Source organism: Eriocheir sinensis, chromosome 13 (genome assembly GCF_024679095.1).
Source record: "Eriocheir sinensis breed Jianghai 21 chromosome 13, ASM2467909v1, whole genome shotgun sequence".
In the NCBI taxonomy this organism is placed as follows: Eukaryota; Metazoa; Arthropoda; class Malacostraca; order Decapoda; family Varunidae; genus Eriocheir; species Eriocheir sinensis.
This window is the reverse complement of record NC_066521.1, coordinates 13,181,126-13,202,892: the sequence shown is the minus strand read 5'-3', so window position 1 is coordinate 13,202,892 and position 21,767 is coordinate 13,181,126. Positions and strand designations below refer to the sequence as shown.

The window sequence follows — 21,767 nt, the reverse complement described above, 5'->3', positions numbered from 1 at the left end:
AGCAGTATTAATGGTTCTTTTCAGGTCCTAGTGACTGGCTCCCTGCACCTGGTGGGTGGGGTGTTGGGTGTGATTGACCCTGAGCTTCGGTGTGCCACCCATGTACGCAGTGCCCGCAGCAAGCCGCCCTCACTCACCGACTTGGTCCTGAGCAACTATAATAAGTTCTCTTCCCCTGGAACACCTTGATCCTAATAATGACAACGTGGCACTCAGGTAACTTCTTTATCAGTTGATGAAAAAATAGTGGTTATACTTCTGCCATCAGCAAAATTCTGTATTTTTTTCTTTTCAGTGTCATTATCAATAAATAGTAGGTGTTCATAAGCAATCTCAGTTATACACACTATAGCTGCGGTGCCCAAGTCTAAGTGTGCATCGTTCTCTTGCATCCGTATGTCACATGGCATGTCCAGTTTTGTGGATAATATATGGTAATGTACACATAGGATATAGTTGTTGGTATCAGTATAATGCAGGGCAACAAAGATGAATATCATCAACTGAAGGGAAGAGTCCTCTGTGAAAATATGAAAATAATAATACGCTAATAAAAATAAAAAAAAAGCAGAATTGAGTTATATGGTCTATGGCAACACCCTATCCTTTGGCTTTCGAATGGTAGATTTTTTTCAGTCGGACATAAATTTAAATGCCAATAGCAAGGAGATTTAAATGGCTACTGCGTGGGCGTGGCACGCTGACTGCGGCACATTAGCTGGCATGCCAAACTATGGAGTAAATGTTGAAAAATCAAACATGCAGCAATCTTCAGGGAGAAGTTTGTAACTCATGTAATAGTTTTGGAACACAATTTGGGTAGGCGTTGGTTGAGTGGTTAGTGTGCGGGCCCCACATTCACCGCGTTATGGACAACGCGGGTTCGAATCCGCTGCTACCACCTGGAATTTTTCAGTCACTGCCGAGTAGCTTGAAACTACCCACATGCTGTCCTGAAGACCACCCATCAACCTGGACTCTAGAGGAAAGTGTCCAAGTGAATCAAAAACAAGCTCCCGGGGAGCATGAGCCAAGAAAAGATGGCGCCACTATAAAACACTTGCCTGCGCCATGATGGGCTGGAGCCAAGTACCATCGAGGCCCCTCAAGAAAGCCTACCGGCGCTATAGGCTGGCATGTAAAAAAATATATGGATATGAAAAGTGCAACCTGCTCACAAAAAAATTTGGAACAAATGAATAGAAAAAAGATTAGAAATGAGAGAAAAGAGAAAAATTACACTGAAAAAGACAATAAAGAAGAAGAGGAAGACAGGCAAAGAAATTCCAACCGATAGCTATGCACCTGGAGAGTACTGATCGAACCTTGCAACAATGAGGGGCATGGCGCGCCCTGACACCCTCACCTTTGAGCGATTAATACCTTTATAAGGGGGGACAAGGTGCCTAATCCTTTTATGTACTCGCTGATATGTGATTTCTGATCCCATAAAATTCATATGAAAGTAGCATTGTCAGTATAGTACCTTCACTGGGCTGAAGAACTTAAGCAAAACTTTAATCACGTTTTTCTCAAAACTAGTACAAAATTAACAATTATTTTTTGGTTTTACTTTCTGCATGATTTTCATGAAACTTTAGGACATACAAGATCATATATCGAAGTAAAATTTGTCGTTTTTTTTAAAACGGCATGGTTTCGATGTATAGGAAAATTTTCCAAAAAGAATTAAAAAAATCAAAAAATTTCTTATTGACAAAAACAGTTTTCAAAAAAACATCTTGACAAATTGTTAGAATAACAATGAATTATCAGATGTGCATGTCACAAGAAAGTCCGTAAAAAAAATGGCTGAGAAAAATTAATTCAAAATTTTCTTAAAAACAATGAAAAATATTTTATTTTTCATTTTGTCTAATCAGCTTGAAATTTTCATATGATAACAAAGTTACTAATATATACAACATACAAATTATTCATGACCATAGATACAATTTTAATCCACGGCAGACTTTCTCCTTAAGCTTATTTTGAGTTTCAAATTATTAATATAAAAAACTGCTGTTTTGTTGTACAGCCAAACCTGAGCATCCACATGAGTTAGGTAACAGATCCATTTGCGGATGTTAGGGATCCGCGGATATCTGCTGATAGATAGTACTGGTTACTGCAAGTCTAAAAGTGCGTGGCGGGGTGTGCGGTGAGCCACAAGTGCTTTGGCTGGTCACAAAAGTGCTCAAAAAGCCCACGAATACCCAAATCTTTAACTTCATAATATCCATGGGTTACCCCGTGGATATTCAAAACCTTGGATGTTTAGGTTTAATAATTGTAATCAGTGATCTTATTAATAAAACGGCTGTCTGACACTATTGATAATTTGAAACTCAATATCAACTGTATTTGACAGTACTTGACATTGCTACCTGCATTTTTTTATTTTCTTTTACATCGCAGCCTATTGCGCCGTTAGTCTTCCTCACTGGTGGGTCCTGATGGTCGGTCCAGCCCGTTGTGGTGCAGGCGAGTATTTTACATTGCAATTGCATAGGCTCATACTGCCCCCGGAGCTCAACTTTGAGCTTCTCCTTGGAGAGGTTATCTAGAGTCTGGGTTGGTAGGTGGTCTTCAGGGCAGCATGTGGGTAGTCTTAGGCCACTCGGCAGTGACTGAACAATCCCAGCTGTGTACCAGCCAGGATTTGAACCGACGTCCCTCCTGGATCTCCCAAACGCGATGCCGGCACACTACCACTGACACCGCCTAACTATTTTCCGTAGGTAGGGTATCATATATTATCCACAAAATGAGACACGTGTGAGAGCATAATAATGCACACCTCAGACTTAGGCACTACGAGTGCCTATAATATTTTTGCTCTTCTATTTATTCTGTGATCATTAATGTAATCTACTGACTCAGGATGAGTGCATTTGCTAAACAAAATGCAGTTTTTCTCTCTCTCTCTCAATGGAAGGGTGGAAAAATATGCTTGACAAGGTTTCTCTCAGCAATGTGCAGTTTTATTTGTCTTGAAAAGTAAATGTTCTTCAAAAACCTACATGTATATGAGAAGAGTATCTGAACTGGTCCATAGAGTGCTGGGTGAAGAAAGCTCTGCTGCAGAACATCTTAGCTGGGCCCACTTTGATAAGGGAACATTGGCTTATCATGGTTGTTATGAGATACAGAGAATTAATTCATCTGAGTGATACCAAACTTTAAAGTGTTTATACAAATATGCAATTCACTTAAATGCAATATTTAAAAAAAATAAACATTATAAGTAGCAATTATTTATTACATTAGATTTTTCTTTAAAAAAAAATATTGCTAATTTAATGTTTTAATTGCACAAAAAATTGAACATCCTATGTGACCAAATATTTGCCTGAAGTGAGACCAGCATGTCTATTTTTTTCTGATGTTATGGACTGAGGCTGTTTCTGAATACTTCATGTAGGGGTGAATCAGAAGGTAAAAACTGTGATATGGAGTAACTATCTGGATTTTCCTATGCCATTGCTGGCCTCACTTAAGGTATAGGTGTGCCTTGTAAATTTACAACATAAGTGTTCCATTTGGCTTTTAGGAACGTCTGATATTTTTAAATGTGATGCTTCGTTATGACAAAGTAAGAATGTGGTTGTGACAAGTACATGAAAACCAGTGCTTCTGTATTACAATTCTTGTGTAGAGTGAGAATTTTACTGCAAAAAAAGTATGCCATGGTTAGTGGCTCCAAGTCAGTTCAAGGATTTGTCTGATCCTTTTGCCATTTGTTTAAAAATAGAATTTATCTGATATTTGCTCAGGTTAAGATCTAATTTTTCTTCTACAGTGAGTTCACACTTCTCACAATACTCAATTGACATCATTATTGGTAGGCAGGTCTGGAGTCAGGCAACACTTGTGCAGTTATGCAATGAAGGTACAACCATCAAACAAATGTACCTCTTGTGTATACGTAGTCGGACACGTGTCGTTTGACTTCCTTAGGTCCATCTCAACCTCCCAATAAGGATAGTCCACAGTCAGTTTGGTGCCTTTTCCTCATCCTACTCCCTTACTGCCTGCCCCCTCCCCACGTTTGTCAGATATCCCTGGTGGGCCTATAAACCCCATAACATTCACATAAAGCTGGCATCACACAGGGCAAATTTCTGCCAACATGTTGCTCGTTTTTGTTGGTGATAATCGCCAACCAACAATGCTGTGCATCACACTGTGACCCTGAACACTGTTGTGTTAACGCTGTGCTACAACAACAAACACCACGCCAGCATGTGCTATGACTGCAGAAACGCCAGAAGAGGCATTGGGGGCGTCGTTGGCCAGTGTTGAACTTTGTTTATACCTTGCGCCAGGTACAGACTCCACCCCGGGTGGGGGCCGGGCCGGCCAGATTCTTTTGACGATAAGTAGCCTACTCACACATCAAAAAGTAGCGGATTTCAACATGAAGTAGCCCAATAAATTTCAGAATTACTCAAAATTTAAGTAGCAAGTAGTGGATGAAAAAGTTAAGTAGCATACAGCCTTCATAAGTCGCCCAATCTGGCAACTCCATGGCCCCGGGGCCGGGCGGCAGTGACCCACCGTACAGTCAGTTGTGTTATAAATAACTTTACACAGTGGACAAATAAATCACAAATGCATACTTGCACATGTACGTGGGTTTTTGGAGTTTTACCGTTGACAATTTGAGTAAATATGTACGATGATTGATTTTCAATTTACATTTACAGCTTATAGCACGAATGTCATTTGACCCCGTTTCCTCCCAACCAGTCTGACGTCACATCTGTTGTCCGTTCTTCCCAACCTGCCAGATCTTGTTGGTTGTTGTTCGTTTTGCCCAACAGCTAACAAAAACGACCAACATGTTGGCGAAATTTGCCCTGTGTGACACCAGCTTAACACCACCCACATAACATGACTGGATTTGGTCAAGATTTGCATTGAATCATGCCCATGATAATGTTAACTATGAACAGTCACGTATCTCATGTCGACCCTGTTGGTTATTTTCCCTACTTTCAATGGTATTTTCTCTGAATTTCACCTTACCTTTATAAACTGTGAACTCACTGCACCATATTATGGAAAGCACAGGAAAAGGACACTCGTATGTGGATATAGCCACTTATCACAATATTTTTTCATATGTCCATTACTCCTAAAGAGGATAGGCATAGGGAAAAAATTCTGATGCCCCATGCACTAGTGAGGTAAGCATTGTGGGTTAATTTGAGAACACTATTCAAGTAGCAGAACACATTCAATTTTGAGCCAGTCTGAAGACAAAAAATTCTACAGGTACAAGCAATTAGTGAGGCAACAGAGAGGGAGAAAAAAAATAAGCCTGCACATGACAGCTCAAGGTAAAGCAATTCTCCTGGCCAAGTAGAGGGCAGGGCAAGCCTTGGTCTCCCTTCACTGAATGGTTGTGAGTTGAGGAATCAAATCCAAAAAACGGTATCACTGACTCACTTTGGCTCAGGGTCTGATTCAAGGCGGAGAGAGCCGTGGAATAACGGGCTACCCAGCTGACATTTTTTGTTGTTGTTGCTTGCCTTATTAACATGGGGCACCAAAATTACTCCAATGGTTACTTAATTCTATATTGGCTATCCATTAGAGGCGGCAATTTAAGACTGCAATGCACAGTAGGTACGAGTGTGGAACAAAGGAGTTATGATCATACAAATGTGTCAACTGGTTGGATCAATTCACTATTAAGAACATTGTCACCTTATTTCCTCAAGATGTCACACAATATATAGTCACAAACACACTTGTATGATTGCCACCGAGGCATATGGTGCTCTGAAACAATTTGTGCTAAAAGGGCTCTCATTCAAGGTGAAAATGCACTTGCCTCCAGAGGTGCCCTTTTTACACAGTATGTTTCTTGCTAACTGATTGGTTGAATATATAAGTTGTATACTTAATTTTACTTGAAATAATTACCAGGTAATGTGAGCCAACACTTGCCTACTAACTCAAGTCTCTCTCTCTGATACATGGTATGGCAATTGAACTGGATAATGATTATAAAAATGATGAAGTAATGTGCTGGTAAGTGCCAAGTCTTTTATGTTGACATCAGCCACCCAAGTCAGCAACACAAGTACAAACTTCAATTGTTATATTCATTAGGTTCATAATTACAGATGGGGAAAAATATTATTAATATATAGTTTTATTGAATGCATTGTGATATACAGAACAGGATTTCTGAATAGCCTACTGCTACAACACAAACACACATGCTCTTATCTTAAGTCATTTGAGTAGATTCTGGACTTTTTTTTAAAGTTGATTATATCTTTTCTTGTTTAGAGCAACTTGTCTCAAATCCGTGGTAAAATGTGAAAAAAAATACACATGAAGCGTGCATCTGAACACAAGCTTGGGAGACTGAAGTCAACAAATCGACTTAGCACTTACCAACACATTATTTTATTTTTAATTGCCATAACATATATCAAAGGGAGAAGGGAGAGACTTGAGTTAGTAAACAAGTGTTAGTTCATATTATCTGGTAATTATTTCAAATAAAAAGAAGCAGTTTGTCATTGCTTATTCAAGCAAACAATATCAGGAAACTTTGTGGAAAAAGAGCACCTCTAAGTGAGTGCATTTTTGTCCCAATAAAAAGACTATAGTATTGTATTGATTTTTTTTTTCAGAATCAAATAATTGTAAATTCTGAACTTTATAAAACTTAAGTGTTTGAGATCTATACTAAGTAGAATTTGCACAGCACATTCCATCTGTAGAGATTCTAGCCTCCTTTGTTCAGTTAAAGTACAAATTTTGTAAACAATCATTATATTCACACTGGCTGTGGTGCGACACTTGGGTTGTACTCCAGAATCCATTTTCATCGTACCGAGACTTTTATCAAAACAGTGCTAGTGCAAAAAACAATTGTTAGTGATCAATAAAACTATTCAATATGAAGGAGACTGTGAAGTCATTATCCTATTGATTCCTTCAGCAAACAAAAGTAAACTTTATGCTTACGAAAAGTCCCTGATAAATGAATCTGTAGCTTTGTTAATTGTATGAGGTGGATGTTGCTCATCAATCACTTAGGCTGCTGTCCTGGGTGTGATTGGTCAAGGCAGGCTAGTCCCAAAGCCAACACAGCACTACTAGTAATACTTTTACAATTGTTGTGCCATTAGACATACGTGGTTAGGATCACTCTTGATTCAATTAATATTTTACCTGATCCAACATATGTAGATTCACATTTGAGGATTCATAGCAGATCCTGGCCCAATCTGCTTTAGGATCTGACTGTCATGTGTGAAGACAAGGCAGGTGACATCGCCTGTGGGTGCAGTCTAGTGGGACTCTTTAGCATGGGAGCCAAGGGGTCTTTTCCCTGCTATATATTACGAACAGCAGCTGAGTGATTGACTTGTGTAACCAGTTTTACCAGTGACTGAACTTACCCTCTTAAGATATCACAAATATGCTGCCAACACTGTTTGGAAGCAAGAGTGCTAGGTACAACACTGGTGCTGCAGAAAATGACGTGCAAATACACAGTCATGAAATTAAATACTATAAAATATGGCTGGATACATACAGTATTTTTAACAGTGCACATAATTATGCACATTTGAACAGCTATATCACCTATATATACCTATACCTATATATAAAACGTTAAGACTACCAAGCTTACAAATTACAATACAATTACCCACAAACAATGGACTTAAAATGTTCTTAACTTCTGATTATCACAATGAAAGGAAAGACATCAATTACTGGCAACAATGCACATAGAATATGTTTCTCACCTTAAGAAATAGTTTTGCCGAAAGAACAATTAGCAAACACAATTACACCATTGCAAACAGAACCATAACCACAGAGGTCCATTTCATATTTCAATTTTGACACAATCATGGAGCGTTACGACACCAAGTTTATTTTTCACTAGCTATTGTTTTGACTGCTCCTCTGCCTCTTTGTGGCAACATAGTGCATATCCAGCCCCATCTTATATTCCTGACCTAAAATTGTTAATCTCTTAGGGGTGGGTGCACTGTAAGACCTTAAATTATCCACAATGTGCTCTGTTTGAAGAGACAGCAATTATATACCACATAATTTTCTAAATGCTTTCCTACAGCCATTGGTGTTTCACAGCTTTTATCTGCTTCCTGCAACCTTTTCACACACACACACACACACGACTATTTGAGAGACAAAGAACCTGATATTGTGGGGCTGACGGAAACCAAGTTGTGTGACCCAATTGAGGTGGTGGGGATTGGAGAAGGTGAGTACAATATATGGAGGAGAGACAGAAAGAGAACACAGGGAGGAGGTGTGATGTTGATGGTAAGGAAAGGCATCAAGGTGGAGAAGGTGATTGAGGGTGAAGGCTTGGCAGAGGTACTGAAAGTGGAAACTGTGGGTGCTGAAGGAAGGAGGCGGCAGTATGTAGTAGGGTATGTGCCACCAAGAACCAATGCATGGAAGGCCCAAGAATATGAAGTAATGATACAAGACACAGTGAGTTGCTTGGATGGAATGTTAAGAGAGTGAGAGAATAATTTTGATGGGTGATTTTAATTGCAGAGGTAGAATGGGAGGATTGGCAAATGCAGGGAACAGAAGAGTCGTGGGGAGGAAGACTCCTGCAACTGGCAATGGAACATGTGCTGACGCAATGGATTAAGGAATATACTAGATTTGGGAAAGGAGAGGCATCAAGATTAGACCTGGTTTTTAGCAAGGAACCGGAAGTAATAGAAAATATTAAAATAGACTGCCCAATAGCTAAGAGTGACCATGCGATTGTGGAATTTGAAGTAAAAGAAAAGAGAAGGATTGACCGAAAAGAGGAACATAAAATAGGGAGAAGAAACTACTCTAAGGCAGACTTTGTTAATATGAGAACTTTTTTTGAGAATGCAAATTGGAATGGGCTGTACAATGCCAGGAGTACGCAATACAAGTGGGAGGAGTTTTTACAGCTGTACAAAGAAGCCGAGAAAAGATATGTCCCAAAGGTAACCAAAAAGGATGTTGGTAAAAATGAGTGGTTTAACAAAAGATGCGAGGCAGCTAGAAAAAGAAAGGAGGAAGCCTGGAAGGGATGGAGGAGACGAGGAAGAATCAACGCGTGGAACAATTTCAAACAAGCAAGGAATGAATATACAAAGATTAGAAGAGAAGAAAAATGGAAATATGAAAAAGATATAATCGACAAATGCAAAGACCAACCTAAATTATTTTATGGACATATGAACGGCAAATTAAAGAATAGAGAAACAATCGATAAACTGAAAATGGATGGAACTACATATGAAGACCCAGCAGAGATGGCAGAAGTGATGAACAACAGCTTTCAAAAAGTTTTCACAAAGGAAGACAAATTCGTACAACCACCAGGCCAGGAAAGAAGAAAGGTTATGCAGGAGATACAGTTAACGGTGCAGGAGGTCAAGGAAAGCTTGAACAAGCTGGATGCAAGAAAGGCGACAGGGCTGGATGGAGTATCAGGGTGGATCCTGAAAGAATGTAGTGAGCAACTTGCAGAGAAACTGCACTCCATAATGAGCGCCTCCCTGAGTGAAGGAAGGGTACCACAAGATTGGAAGAGAGCAAACATAGTACCAATATATAAAGGAGGAAAGAGAGAGGACCCATTAAATTACAGACCGGTATCACTCACTAGTGTGGTTGTGAAGATATGTGAGAGGCAAGTTAAAAACAGGTGGTTGGATTTTTCAGAAAGGGAGAGAATTATCTCAGATTGCCGGTTTGGATTCAGGAGAGGGAGATCTTGTGTCACCAACTTATTATGTTATTACTCAAGGGTGACAGATTTAATACAAGAGAGAGAAGGCTGGGGGGATGGAGTGTACCTGGATTTGAAAAAAGGCAATCGACAAAGTACCGCACAGAAGACTAATTTGGAAAATTAAAAATAGGGGTGGAGTGGGTGATGGACTTATTAAGTGGCTGGAGGACTTCCTAACTAACAGGGAAATGAGGACAATAATCAAGGACAAGGTTTCCAACTGGTGCCCAGTGAGGAGTGGGGTCCCACAAGGTTCAGTGCTGGCACCAATAATGTTTGCTGTTTATATAAATGATATGGTGGACGGAGTGACCAGCTATGTGAGTTTGTTTGCAGATGATGCAAAGCTATTGAGACGAGTCAATGATGTGAAAGACTGTGAGGCATTGCAGAGGGACCTGGAGAAAATATGGGAGTGGAGTGGTACATGGCAGATGGAATTCAACCTTGGGAAATGTAAAAAAAATAGTTTGGTAGGAGTGGTATAAGATGTGAATATGATTATAAGATGGGAAGTGAGATAATATGCAGAGGAGTGGAAGAAAAAGATTTGGGAGTGACTATCTCAGAGAACATGTCACCGGACAAACACATCAACAGGATAACGGGACAAACTATGAATTTGCTGAGGAACATAAGGAAGGCATTTGTGTATTTGGATGAAGAGATGATGAAGAAAATAATAGTTACAATGATAAGGCCAAGGTTGGAGTATGCAGCAGTGGTCTGGTCTCCTCACGAAAAGAAGAACATAAGAAAGCTGGAAAGAGTACAGCAAGTGGCAACTAAGATGGTACCGGAACTTAGGGATCGGACTTATGAGGGGAGACTCAATAGCATGGGGCTCACAACCCTGGAGAGAAAAAGAGAAAGAGGAGACCTGATAGTGATGTACAGGGTGGCGAGCGGGGTGGAGAATCTGGACAGAAAGGACCTGTGTGTGTGGAGCGAGAGAGAAACGAGAGGACATGGAAAGAAGTTGAGGGTGACCACGTGTAGGCGAGATGTGAAAAAGTTTAGCTTCCCAAACAGAAGCATTGAGCTATGGAATGGACTGGAGGAGGAGGTGGTTTGTGCAAGAAACATTCATGATTTTAAGGAAAAGTTGGATAAGAGAGGATATGGAGACGGGACAGCGCGAGCGTAGCTCTTTTCCCCTATGTCACAACTAGGTAAATACACACACACACAAACACACACACTCCTGACTATACACTAAAATCTATAAAGCAACTTCAAAGGCCATGAGAAGATAGCTCCATATTATGTTCAATGTGAGGGTGGGGTTATATAAATGTGTGTATAATATATATATATATATATATATATATATATATATATATATATATATATATATATATATATATATATATATATATATATATATATATATATATATATATATATATATATATATATACACAGGTCTCCCTTGGTTTCCAATGTATCAACTTACGATATTTTGTGTATATGATTGACCTATATCACTACCCATTTTTCAATTTACGATAGCAGTGACTCACATATAAAATTGTCTGGCCAGTCAGCTAAGCTCACTGCATGTCTGCAGGCATTTGTTCCATCACCCAAGCAATCACAACGCTCCTTACCACTGGCCACTTATTCCTGCGCCCGCCATTCAATATGCCAAGCAAATGCTACTGTCTGCCCTTAGTGTATTTTACCATCGAAATATTACGTGTTGAAATGCAACGCTTTGGAGCCTTCTGATTAATGTAGAATCACTTAGGTTTAAGGACAGACCACCTAGTCTGGACCATGGGATCTGTGTGGTCTGATTTTCTATGTAAATCTATGTAAATCACTGTGTACAGTCAGTGATGGCTTCTAAGCAGCCCACAAGTGTGAATGTATCCAACATATGGAAAGGTGGGACAGAAACTGGCTTCACTGCTGACATTTTCAACCGAGTCTGTGAGGTGCAGGTAAGTACTGGTACCAGTACCTTACTAATGGTACCTGCTCAACAGTACTGGTATCAGCAACAAACATTTCAGTACTGGTTCTTGTGCTAACAGTACCTGCTTAATGGCACTGGTATTCCCACCAGCGTCTCATTCATGGTACTGTAAAGTGCTTGAGAAAGGGTGACAAGACTAAGTATTGGGAAGAGCTTTTTTTATATATATTTTCTTTGCGCCCTTGAGCTGTCTCCTTAGCTCAAAAAAAAAAAATAAAAAAAAAAAAAAAGCAATATATGTAAACAAAGCATTCAAAGTCATTCATTGTACGGCACTTTGTCATTTTCAGTTATCTTAAGTCATTGTAAGTCACTGGGTTGTTGTGAGTTTAGGCAGACCTGAGAACACATCTCCATTGAATCTATTATATAAAGAAGCCGATTTACAGTATTTTGATTTATGATTAGGTCTTCTGGGGTGTAACCCAAACGTAAATCAAGGGAGACCTGTACACACACACACACACACACACACACACACATATATATATATATATATATATAGATAGATAGATAGATAGATAGATAGATAGATACTATTTCATTTATTAATTCATATATAAAAGTCTCAATTTAATATAAAAATATTTTAGGGATTAATGCTGTCCCAAATGTCTTTTTGCATAAGTGCAAGCGTGTAAACTGCTACTGAGATCAGACTCCACTGAAATCATCTTATGAGTAATAAATATCTGGCTGGCAGGAGAAAATTGTGTGAGAAAATAGTATGAACTTCCAAGATTTGTGCCATCCTCCCCAAAATGGCCCCCATTTTCACGGGAGCTTGCGGTAATTTTGCTTGCTATTCTTTGCCAAGTCCAGTATTGGGAAGCTGGCTTCAGCAGGCACCATTCTGCTCCTTTTGACAACAATCATGGCCAACATGACTGCCAGAATGATTGCTAGCACCACTGTCAAGGCCATGCTCACCACAACAAGGGTAATAATCAGCTCAGAAACACTAGAGCTTGGGAAATCCCCTTCTGGATCTATCCCGAATTTTGCGAAATATTCACGTGATAGAATGTTAGACTTTGTTAAGTTGGATTCCTTGCAATTGAAAACAGCTTTTGCCTTCAAGTAAGCCATGGCACAAAGATGGTTTTTCTTGCAATTGTCATCACACAACCCATTATTGTACCCAGCAGAGTTAATAAAGTAATATCTCTGGAACAAGGCATCATTTCTCACCAGTCGATCATAGAGGCCGGCTATGTTAAGGTTATCAAGAGAACTGAGCCCATAAGTTTCCCGAGCTTTATAGAACAGTTCCCACTTGGGGGTGACTTCCTCAGGTGTGCTCTCCCCAGTGAGGATGAGAGGATCATCTGGGGTAGTTATTACCTTACTAAGATTGAGGTGGTACTGGGAGTAGTCCACAATGGCTGTGGGAGTGTAGTAGTAGAGGCGGAGGGATGGATTGACTGCAGTGCCACCAAAGACAGGGGAAGCCTGCCAGGGGGTGACTGAGGGGGCCAGAAGGGCCACACTCTCAACTTCACCTGAAACACCAAACCATGCAAGAATTACTGATGTATTGAAGCACTTGCCATACAAAATAAAGTTCAAATTCAAATTATGCTGCAGCTTAGATCTTCCTGTTGCTGACATACCTTGTGGTCCAAGGAACAGCTTGAAGCTATCTGTGTGCTCATGACCATAAATCTGCACCAGAATGTTCTCTCCAAAGTCATTCAGCAAGTCAACGTAAGCATTGTTGTATGTGTGGTTGAAGAATGGCACGGCAGCCAGCCGCTCAAAGAAGCCAGGTGGGGCGTGGGCAGCTATGATCACCTGTAGACACGCATCATTAGTCACTCTTTTTGCTTCTCTCCATTTTAACTTCATCTTAATAATCAAGAGGCTAAAGGAAGGATATAACAATACAAGGCTAAAGGAAGGATATAACAATACAAGGCTAAAGGAAGGATATAACAATACAAGAACATTTGATGAAACAACTTCACATGGGACATCTTTTTTTTTTTAAACAAAGGAGACAGCTCAAGCGCACAAAAAAAGGAAACAATAATAAAAAAAAAGCCCGCTACACGTTGCTCCTAAAAAGAATCCATAGAGGTGGCCGAAAGAGAGGTCAATTTCGGGAGGAGAGGTGTCCAGATACCAGATCCAGAAAGATGTGTGCATAAAAGCTGCAAGTGATATTTTCTATTTGTTCTGAAATCTTCATTCCTACTCTTTATGAGAGAATTATATGAACTGCCATTACCCCATTTACTGAATGTTAGACTTAATTACAAACCTTAGAATGTTCATCCCGTGCTATCTGCAGTTTGGATCGCATCCACGCAAACTGTCCACAAGGGTCTGGTACATTCCTTCCAAGTGTATTGAAGGCATAATAGAGGTTAGTGTTCACCACCAGAACCTGCAAGAGTGAAATATTGCTATCAACTTTTTCGTGTGCATATAATAACTTCAGGCAATCATCTGGTGTCATATATATTATCAAATTATGATGCTTTTACAGTATGTGATGCAGAGCTAGAGTGAAATCATTATAGCCAAATCTTAGGAAATTTGAGGCATATTTCTTTCATGCAAGTTTTTATGAAAATATAGAAGTCAGTAGTTAAGTTATATATAAGAAAAAATCTAAGGTGTACTTTTTGCAATCTCAATAGAACCATTAAGATAGAACCTTGAACCTATCTTTTTCTTTTTTTTTCTTTTACATGACATTCTAAAGCCTATAAAATATCTGGCACTTGATCCCCATATTGAAAAGTATTATTATTTAATTTTTTTGCATGCTGCCAAGAGCACTGGTAGACTCTCTTGTGGGAACTGATGAATGGGCCCAGACTGTAAATAGTGGGGTCAAATTATATAATTTAAGTGGCTGCCATGATATATGACTTCCTTGCCCCATGCTGCCCCCAGTGTTTCTCTTGAGTAAAGCCGCTGAAGATCTGGACAGCATGTGGGTAATATTCCGCCACTCAGCAATAATAAAAAATTGTCAGTTGCCTGCAGAGGAACTTAAACGTGAGTCCTCAGAATCACCATCTCCATGTGCTGATCACTCAGCCACAGACTCCTTGCTCAGAGGTGAAGGTATCAGTAGGCACCACCTCTCATTGTTTCCAGGTTTTCAACATTGTGAAACTTCTGGAATCATACTGCACTGTTTTAGAGTCTCTGCTTCCTCTTGCATTCCCTCATTTTTGCTACACATTGTGCCCTTTTTGTAAACATGAAATTACTTCATGATGGAAGTGGTTCTATTGTCCGACACATCTAAAGTGGCGCCTCTGATGTAGACAGTCCTCTATACACTATTGCCATGTCTCCAACTGACCTCGCATACCATGCCACTCATACCCTTCTCTCTCTCTCTCTTTCTCTCTGTGTGTGTGTGTGTGTGTGTGTGTGTGAAATAGTTTTGAGAAACACAACAGTCGAAAGTCCAAAGGCGGCCGCGAGAGAATTTCGTCGGTCGGTATTCTGCCTACGAGACTTTCCTGAACTCGAGGGAAAGATTTAAGCCGCTTTTAGCCCCATATTTTATCAAAATTATGCCATATGGCAGACAGAGTATGGCAGATGGCAGACACACACCAAAATATGGCAGAAATGCCATAATTAAGGCAGGCAGCACAACTGTGGTTTGTTGGGTTGGGACCCTGACCTGAGCTGACAACGCCGCGGAGGCAATGGTGCCAAGCGTTGCACAGATTTTTTTGTATTCACTCACAAATAGAGAATCATTCATAAAAACTTTTTTTTTGTTAGTACGAGAGAGACGAAGAGAGAGAGAGAGAGGGAACGGTATGAGGGGCGCGGTTCGGGAGCAGAGTTGGAGACATGACACCAGTGTATGGGGAGCTACCTACATCAGAGGCGCAACTTTAGATGTGTCGGACTAAAGTGACTTCTTAACTCGGTAGCAGCGGGGATCATGTTTCTTAATGGTCCCTCTAAGCGAGAAAAATGAGAAAAAATCATCACCCACACAAACCATTTCATAATACATATTGAAGCATTTGTGATCAGTTTATGTATCATCTATTTTGGGGGGTTTAAATCATGGCACAAATTTGGCCCATTGCTGCTACACAGTAAAGCCACAAATTTGGCCCGTCGCTGCTACCAGGTTAAGTGCTTCAGTAGAGTTGCCAGGTAATCTGTAAGCACAAGGTAAGTGGATACGGTAATACTTTGTGGGGATGAGTACTCATGCACGCTTTGGGGCAGCCCTACTTTGCATTAATCAGTTCCCTAGTGTTGACGAGGGTCGCTACACTCCTGGGGAAATCCCCTGCCACCGGGGAATTCCTCCTCAAAATTGGGACTACACACAAGTGAAAGCCATATGGATGTATACACTTCCCATGTTATTCTTAGCAACAAAAAAGGTACGTTCATGGATATTGTTTGCACTGTTGTGATGCAGTGTAGATAAGGTGGTGATACGATGAATTAAGACAAAGCTATAATTAATTATTTTAAAAAAATTGCCTTAAGATGTCACCACATGGTAAATGAAAGGTGCAATGACCTTGTGAATTTTTTTTTGTAAATATATTTTTTGAATTATCAGTATTTTGAGGCATTGCCTGAAAATAATGCAGGATCACCTAAAGATGTTAATGTGCTGCTATGTCATACTTTGAGAATAAATTTGCTTCAGGAGTTAGGAGAAACACTCACCGTAACTCCTGAGGGAAGTCTGTAGCTGTAGTATCCTCCCTGCTCAAACTCCTGCTGTGCCTCTGCTGGCAGGAGTGCTGCCCAGCCTCCCTGGCTCAAATACTTCCCATAAAACTCCTTGCCAGCAATAGGATAGTCATCCTACAACAGAATACATAGCTTCAGTCTGAGTAAAGAATTAATAAAAAGATTTGTTTACTTTTCCTCTTTTATAGCAATAATTTCATAGACTGAACCGCTTCTTTTGGCGAGAGACTAACCTTGGGGTATGCATCATGGTTACCCAGCACAGGCAGGATGGGGATGGAGGCGTGAAAGGCTGTGCGCAGCTCATTAGTGATGTTACTCACTGTGTTGAAGATCACCGGGAAGTCTGGCGCAGGGTCATCCGTGTGGGGAGCATTGTCTCTGAGAAGGAAAAAGTAATAAAGAAAAAGTTAGACCTTGTTTTTATAGACATTTTTTGACCATGTGACTAGGGTTGTAAAATTCCCAGGAATTTTGAACTAGGAAACTTCCCATGGGAATTTTGGGAGTTTTCGGGAACTTTGAGAATTGAGCAAATTTACGTATGCCTATGGTGCCTTTAGACTTTTTTTTTTTTTTTTTTTTTTTTGAGACTGAGGTTATTGTTGCCTCTTTAGACTTTTAGGGGGCTGTTAGTGAATGTCCCTTAGCCCGTTGGTGGTGCTGGCAGGATTTTTGAAGTGATGCCCATTAAGGCTCATGTTGCCCTCTGGTGCTCACTGATGTACTCGCTATCAGAGACAGAATTTATAGCAACATGTGGGTATTCGGCCACTCGACGACAGCTTGAACACACAGAGAGAGAGAGAGAGAGAGAGAGGCCGTATTACAAGTCCAATCCGAGAAGTTTCGGGTCCCTACAAAGGTCGGTTTAGGGGGCGTATCACAAGTCCAATCCTTGAAGTTTCAGGCCCCTACAGAGTTATTCATTCTGAACTCTGTAGGGACCTGAAACTTCTCGGATTAGACTTGTAATAAGCCCCCTAAATCGACCTTTGTAGGGACCCGAAACTTCTTGGATTCGACTTGTAATACGGCCCAGAGAGAGAGAAAGAGAGGGGAAGGGGGATACTGATAGGTAAGTATAAAGCATAATGCAGTAATTATAAAACTACAGCTTACCTAGCAAATAAGTGTGTAGGTTAAACCTCCCCAGAATTGCATAACTCCAAGCAAGCCTACAATAACATGAATGTAGGTACTGTAATTGTAAAGATCAGGGATGGAGTATTCTTATTCAAATACATTCGAATATCGTATTTGGGTGTATTCATATTCATATTCAAGTAATTATTGATAGAAATCAAAGTATTCTCATTCATATTAGAATACGGGGGAAAAGTATTCATATTCTGCGAATAATCTGACGAATACTTCAAAATTAATTATCAGAAATAAGCCGTTGTTCCTCAAAACCCCATCCTGCTGGGCAGACGTGTAATGTATAGTACAGGTTCATGAGCTCATTTTACTGTTGCATAACTTTAAAACAGTGCTATACCCAGCTACATCAAGAAGGTATTTTTCAATGAAAAGTATACATTAATGTATACATAAATACATTCAAGAAGTATTTGTATTCAAATTAAAACCATTTCAGTGTATTCAAATTTGTGTTCGCATTTGTTGGAATTTTAAGTATTAGTACTCGTATTCGAATACACAACTCTTGTATCCACTCCATCCCTGAACCTAACCTAACCTAACAAAACCCGGAACATTTACCATACGTATTGATTCTGAAAAATCATCTATGCTTCCTTACTAATGACTTTCTATATAACAGAGTGAAGGCTTTTTTTGTTAATTTATGCTATAGGTTTCTGGATATCATGTGCTTGAAAATTCCTTAAACTTAACCTCCTTAATAAATGAGACTTTCTATTTAACACAGTGAAGGCTTTCTTTGTTAAATTATGCTATAGGTGTCTGGATATCATGTGTTTGAAAGTTCCTTAAACTTAACCTAACCTAGGGAAAATACAATTTTTGTTGCTTTTTTTTCTAATTATTAATCATTGACCCAAAATTGTTTTGTTTATTAATACAAATATGCATGTGTGAAAAATTTGAAAATTCCTGGAAACTTTCCCTAGAAAGTTTATACATTTCTGGAAACTTTCCCACCCTTTATGTCACTACTGCCTCTTGCTGGAATGTACTGGTGCAATTGTCTCCAGACTATGGGGCAAGTAGTCTTGTAAACTATAGTATGAGAGGCTGAGGTGTTGGACAGGGAAATCTGGTCCCTGACATTCTCTCCCTAAATCCTGCCCTCATATACTGTCTTCACAAAGTCATCCTCATCATAATATATCCATACTATCTCAGAGTACCGTGCTTCACCCATTTCATGACTAAACAATCCACTCCCTTTACTTTTACAACCATACCAAATCTCTCAAATACTTTCATTACTTTCTCCATCACATCCAGACACACTACATGCACTTCTTATGCAATTAATTTCCACTGTGTGTATTCGTGACTGCTGTGCTATATTCCACATCCATGTGTCTGATGCACGTGACAGATCTGGGATAATGCTGTTTTTTATAACCTTCTTCACCCTATTCTCAGACTTCTTCCTTTTATAACTCCACCTATTACTTGTCTTTCCTTTAGTGCTCTCTCCCTCCATGCTAACATAGAACTGTGTCCCTAAGTATTTAAATTCAATAACTTCATTCATATTCTTTTCTCTATGTCATACCTTACACTTTGTTGTGCTCTCTGCCCCTCCAAAAAAAATTTCATCCATTTTAGCAATCCCAAATATTCCTCCATATATTATAAATCTCAATATTAGTCTCTTATATGGCACCTTATCAAAAGCTTTCTTTGGATCCAAGTCTACCAAACCCTTTCTCTCTTTAACTAATGTCCACCCCTTAGGTATAAAAGGTTAACAGGTTGGATGTACATGGAAATCCTTCTCTTACATCCAACTTGTCTGCTTGATAGCACTAGTTATTCAATGATCAAAAACTATCTTTTCCTTATATTTCTCTTTCACACATTTTACATATTACACTCATTAGGGGCACTGGACTACAATTTAGTGAGTCTAACCCAACCCCACTCTGTATATTGAGATGATGTTTGCTCCTCCATTCCATTGTTGATTGACACAGCCCACTTGGCACAAGACACTCCACCTACCCTGTCCAGAGTACAAAGTCAGGGTGTGGCTCCAGCTCCACCATGGCCTGGATGGAGCTCTTCACCAGTGGCCACGGGGAGTCACAGAGGTAGTTCCCCCACATGCTGTTATGTGTGTCAGGTTCATTGGCTTCGTGACACATCTTGGCAGGGTCACCGTCCTCACTATAACGTTGGTCCCAGTGAATGTCGGTGATTTGCCAAAACTTTCCTGTTGGCAAAAAGCATTACCTTTATATATATATATATATATATATATATATATATATATATATATATATATATATATATATATATATATATATATATATATATATATATATATATATATATATATATATATATATATATATATATATATATATATATATATATATATATATATATATATATATATATATATATATATATATAAATATATATATATTAATATATATATCACTAGGCCTAATAATAATAATAATATTTAATAATAATAATAATAATAATACATAATTTTAAAGTTTTGATGGGTTTCTAATGTGCTAACCATACCCCACAAGAATCTCCTAGTTGTGAAAGCTTCTACCCAGGTAAAGGCAACAGATATGAAGGATGAAGTCTCCCAGGTATTGAATGGTATTCAAATAACTGATTCAAGATTCACAAATGGAGGTAATATTGTCATATCATAATGAAAACACAAGGGCTGAGGCTGCTCAAAAATTGGAATCTGTTGAGCAAATCAGTACCAAGAGTGTTGGAAAGATAAAACCAATGATCATGATATGCAATGTGCATAAAGAAGAGACCAAGGAAAAAATATAGGAGACCATCTTAGACTGTATTGAGTTCTTACACACAATTCAGGGTGTTGAGAATAAAACTGAGATGATTTTTAGTAAGCCTGCAGCTGGCAGTATGATGCACTACATTTTGAGGTGCAACCCAACTGTGAGAGAGCTGATTTACAAGAATCATGACAAGCTGAAATTTGAATGGGACATATACACAGTGAGACAGATACTATGCAATAATGTTATCATAGTCAGAGATAACGCCATCTTGAGGCCAGCTGTACTGGGCTGGTGATCATAAATCAAAGGAGTGCACCATGGCAGAGAAGAATGCATAAATTGTGTGAGGTACAAGAAGGCTGAAATCTACCACTCGGCAAATGACCAGTGTTGTGAAGTTCTTCAGACTTGAACTCTTTCAAGAGGAGGGTAACAGGACACCTCTCCTCCTGAAATTGACCTCTCTTTTTGGCCACTCCTCTGAACTCTATTCAGGAGCAGTAAGTAGCATTTTTTTTTTTTCACGCCCTTGCACTGTCTTCCCTGGTTAGAAGGGGGGGCAGTCAAGAGGGGCAAAGCCCCCCTGTTAGCTGTCAAGTCGTAAAGTTCGGTTGGAGTAGTTTGAATATGCTCCCCCACCCTAAACCCTCTGTGAGCTATTTTGCGGCTGCGGCGGCGGCGGTGCCGCCAGAGGAGGCTACGCTTTCGTGAATATTTTTCCCTATTTTCAATAACAAATATTCCTTGAATTGGATTTTGAAAGCGTTTCGATGATTGTTGAACATTTGTAGAAGATATATGAAGAGCTAGTGATGTTTCATAAGGTAGGTAATGAAATACTGGCAGTCTGGCAAGGTACTAAAACGAATCTTTACCAAGAATAGTATTGTATGATCTATCAGGAAAAAACAACAACCCAAAACACTGAGAAGCCCCAAGCAGCTGTCCACATAGGGAGTCCACCGAACACCCCCAAACTCCCTGCTGCCCCCCGGCGTCTCCACTCACCCGGGAAAGTCTGGTCGTGCGTGGCGGCGGGGCGTGGCGGCGAGGTCAGCACAGCCACGAAGGTCAGGCTGAGGACGAGCCATGACCCGCAAGTGCTCGCTGGACGCCCGGAGCCAGCCATAAGTCTCGTGACCTTGCTCGTGACCACGCCACAGGAAGCCTCGGGTCACGCTGTCTTTTCTTCTTCTTGTCCTGTGTTTTAAGGGGCTGGTCAGGTCATGGAAGTACTGGTCACCCTCAGCCAGCCACTCCTGCTCCTGGGCACACACACAAGAATCAGCTGATGCCTGCCCTGCCACTGATGACCGTAATGTCGTACGGCTTTGGCCTAAATTGTTGT

At 39.8% G+C, this 21,767-nt stretch overlaps 2 protein-coding genes across 2 annotated transcripts in view; one reads left to right on the top strand and one right to left on the bottom strand.

Moving 5' to 3' along the window:
- Nucleotides 1-6,933, top strand: part of LOC126998017 (folylpolyglutamate synthase, mitochondrial-like) — an 18,822-nt gene extending 11,889 nt beyond the window's left edge. The window contains exon 11 of the mRNA XM_050859301.1: nucleotides 25-6,933. Coding sequence (XP_050715258.1) covers nucleotides 25-189 — 165 coding nt within the window. The 3' untranslated portion in view covers nucleotides 190-6,933. The remainder of the gene's footprint in view (nucleotides 1-24) is intronic.
- LOC126998018 (acid sphingomyelinase-like phosphodiesterase 3b) lies at nucleotides 2,959-21,767 on the bottom strand. The gene is made up of 7 exons (XM_050859302.1): nucleotides 21,428-21,767; nucleotides 19,644-19,854; nucleotides 16,715-16,862; nucleotides 16,455-16,595; nucleotides 14,044-14,169; nucleotides 13,394-13,574; nucleotides 2,959-13,282 (listed from the first exon to the last, which is right to left on the bottom strand). The coding sequence occupies exons 1-7, from the start codon at nucleotides 21,546-21,548 to the stop codon at nucleotides 12,555-12,557; spliced, it is 1,656 nt and encodes a 551-aa protein (XP_050715259.1). The 5' UTR covers nucleotides 21,549-21,767; the 3' UTR covers nucleotides 2,959-12,554.

Excerpts from the sequence above, each read along its gene's own strand:
- LOC126998018 (XM_050859302.1), bottom strand. The coding sequence starts at position 21,548 with ATGGCTGGCTCCGGGCGTCCAGCGAGCACTTGCGGGTCATGGCTCGTC. Across the intron at positions 16,596-16,714 it reads ACCATGATGCATACCCCAAG|GATGACTATCCTATTGCTGG; the intron begins GTTAGTCTCTCG and ends ATTCTGTTGTAG. Across the intron at positions 13,575-14,043 it reads CACGGGATGAACATTCTAAG|GTGATCATAGCTGCCCACGC; the intron begins GTTTGTAATTAA and ends GCGTGTCTACAG.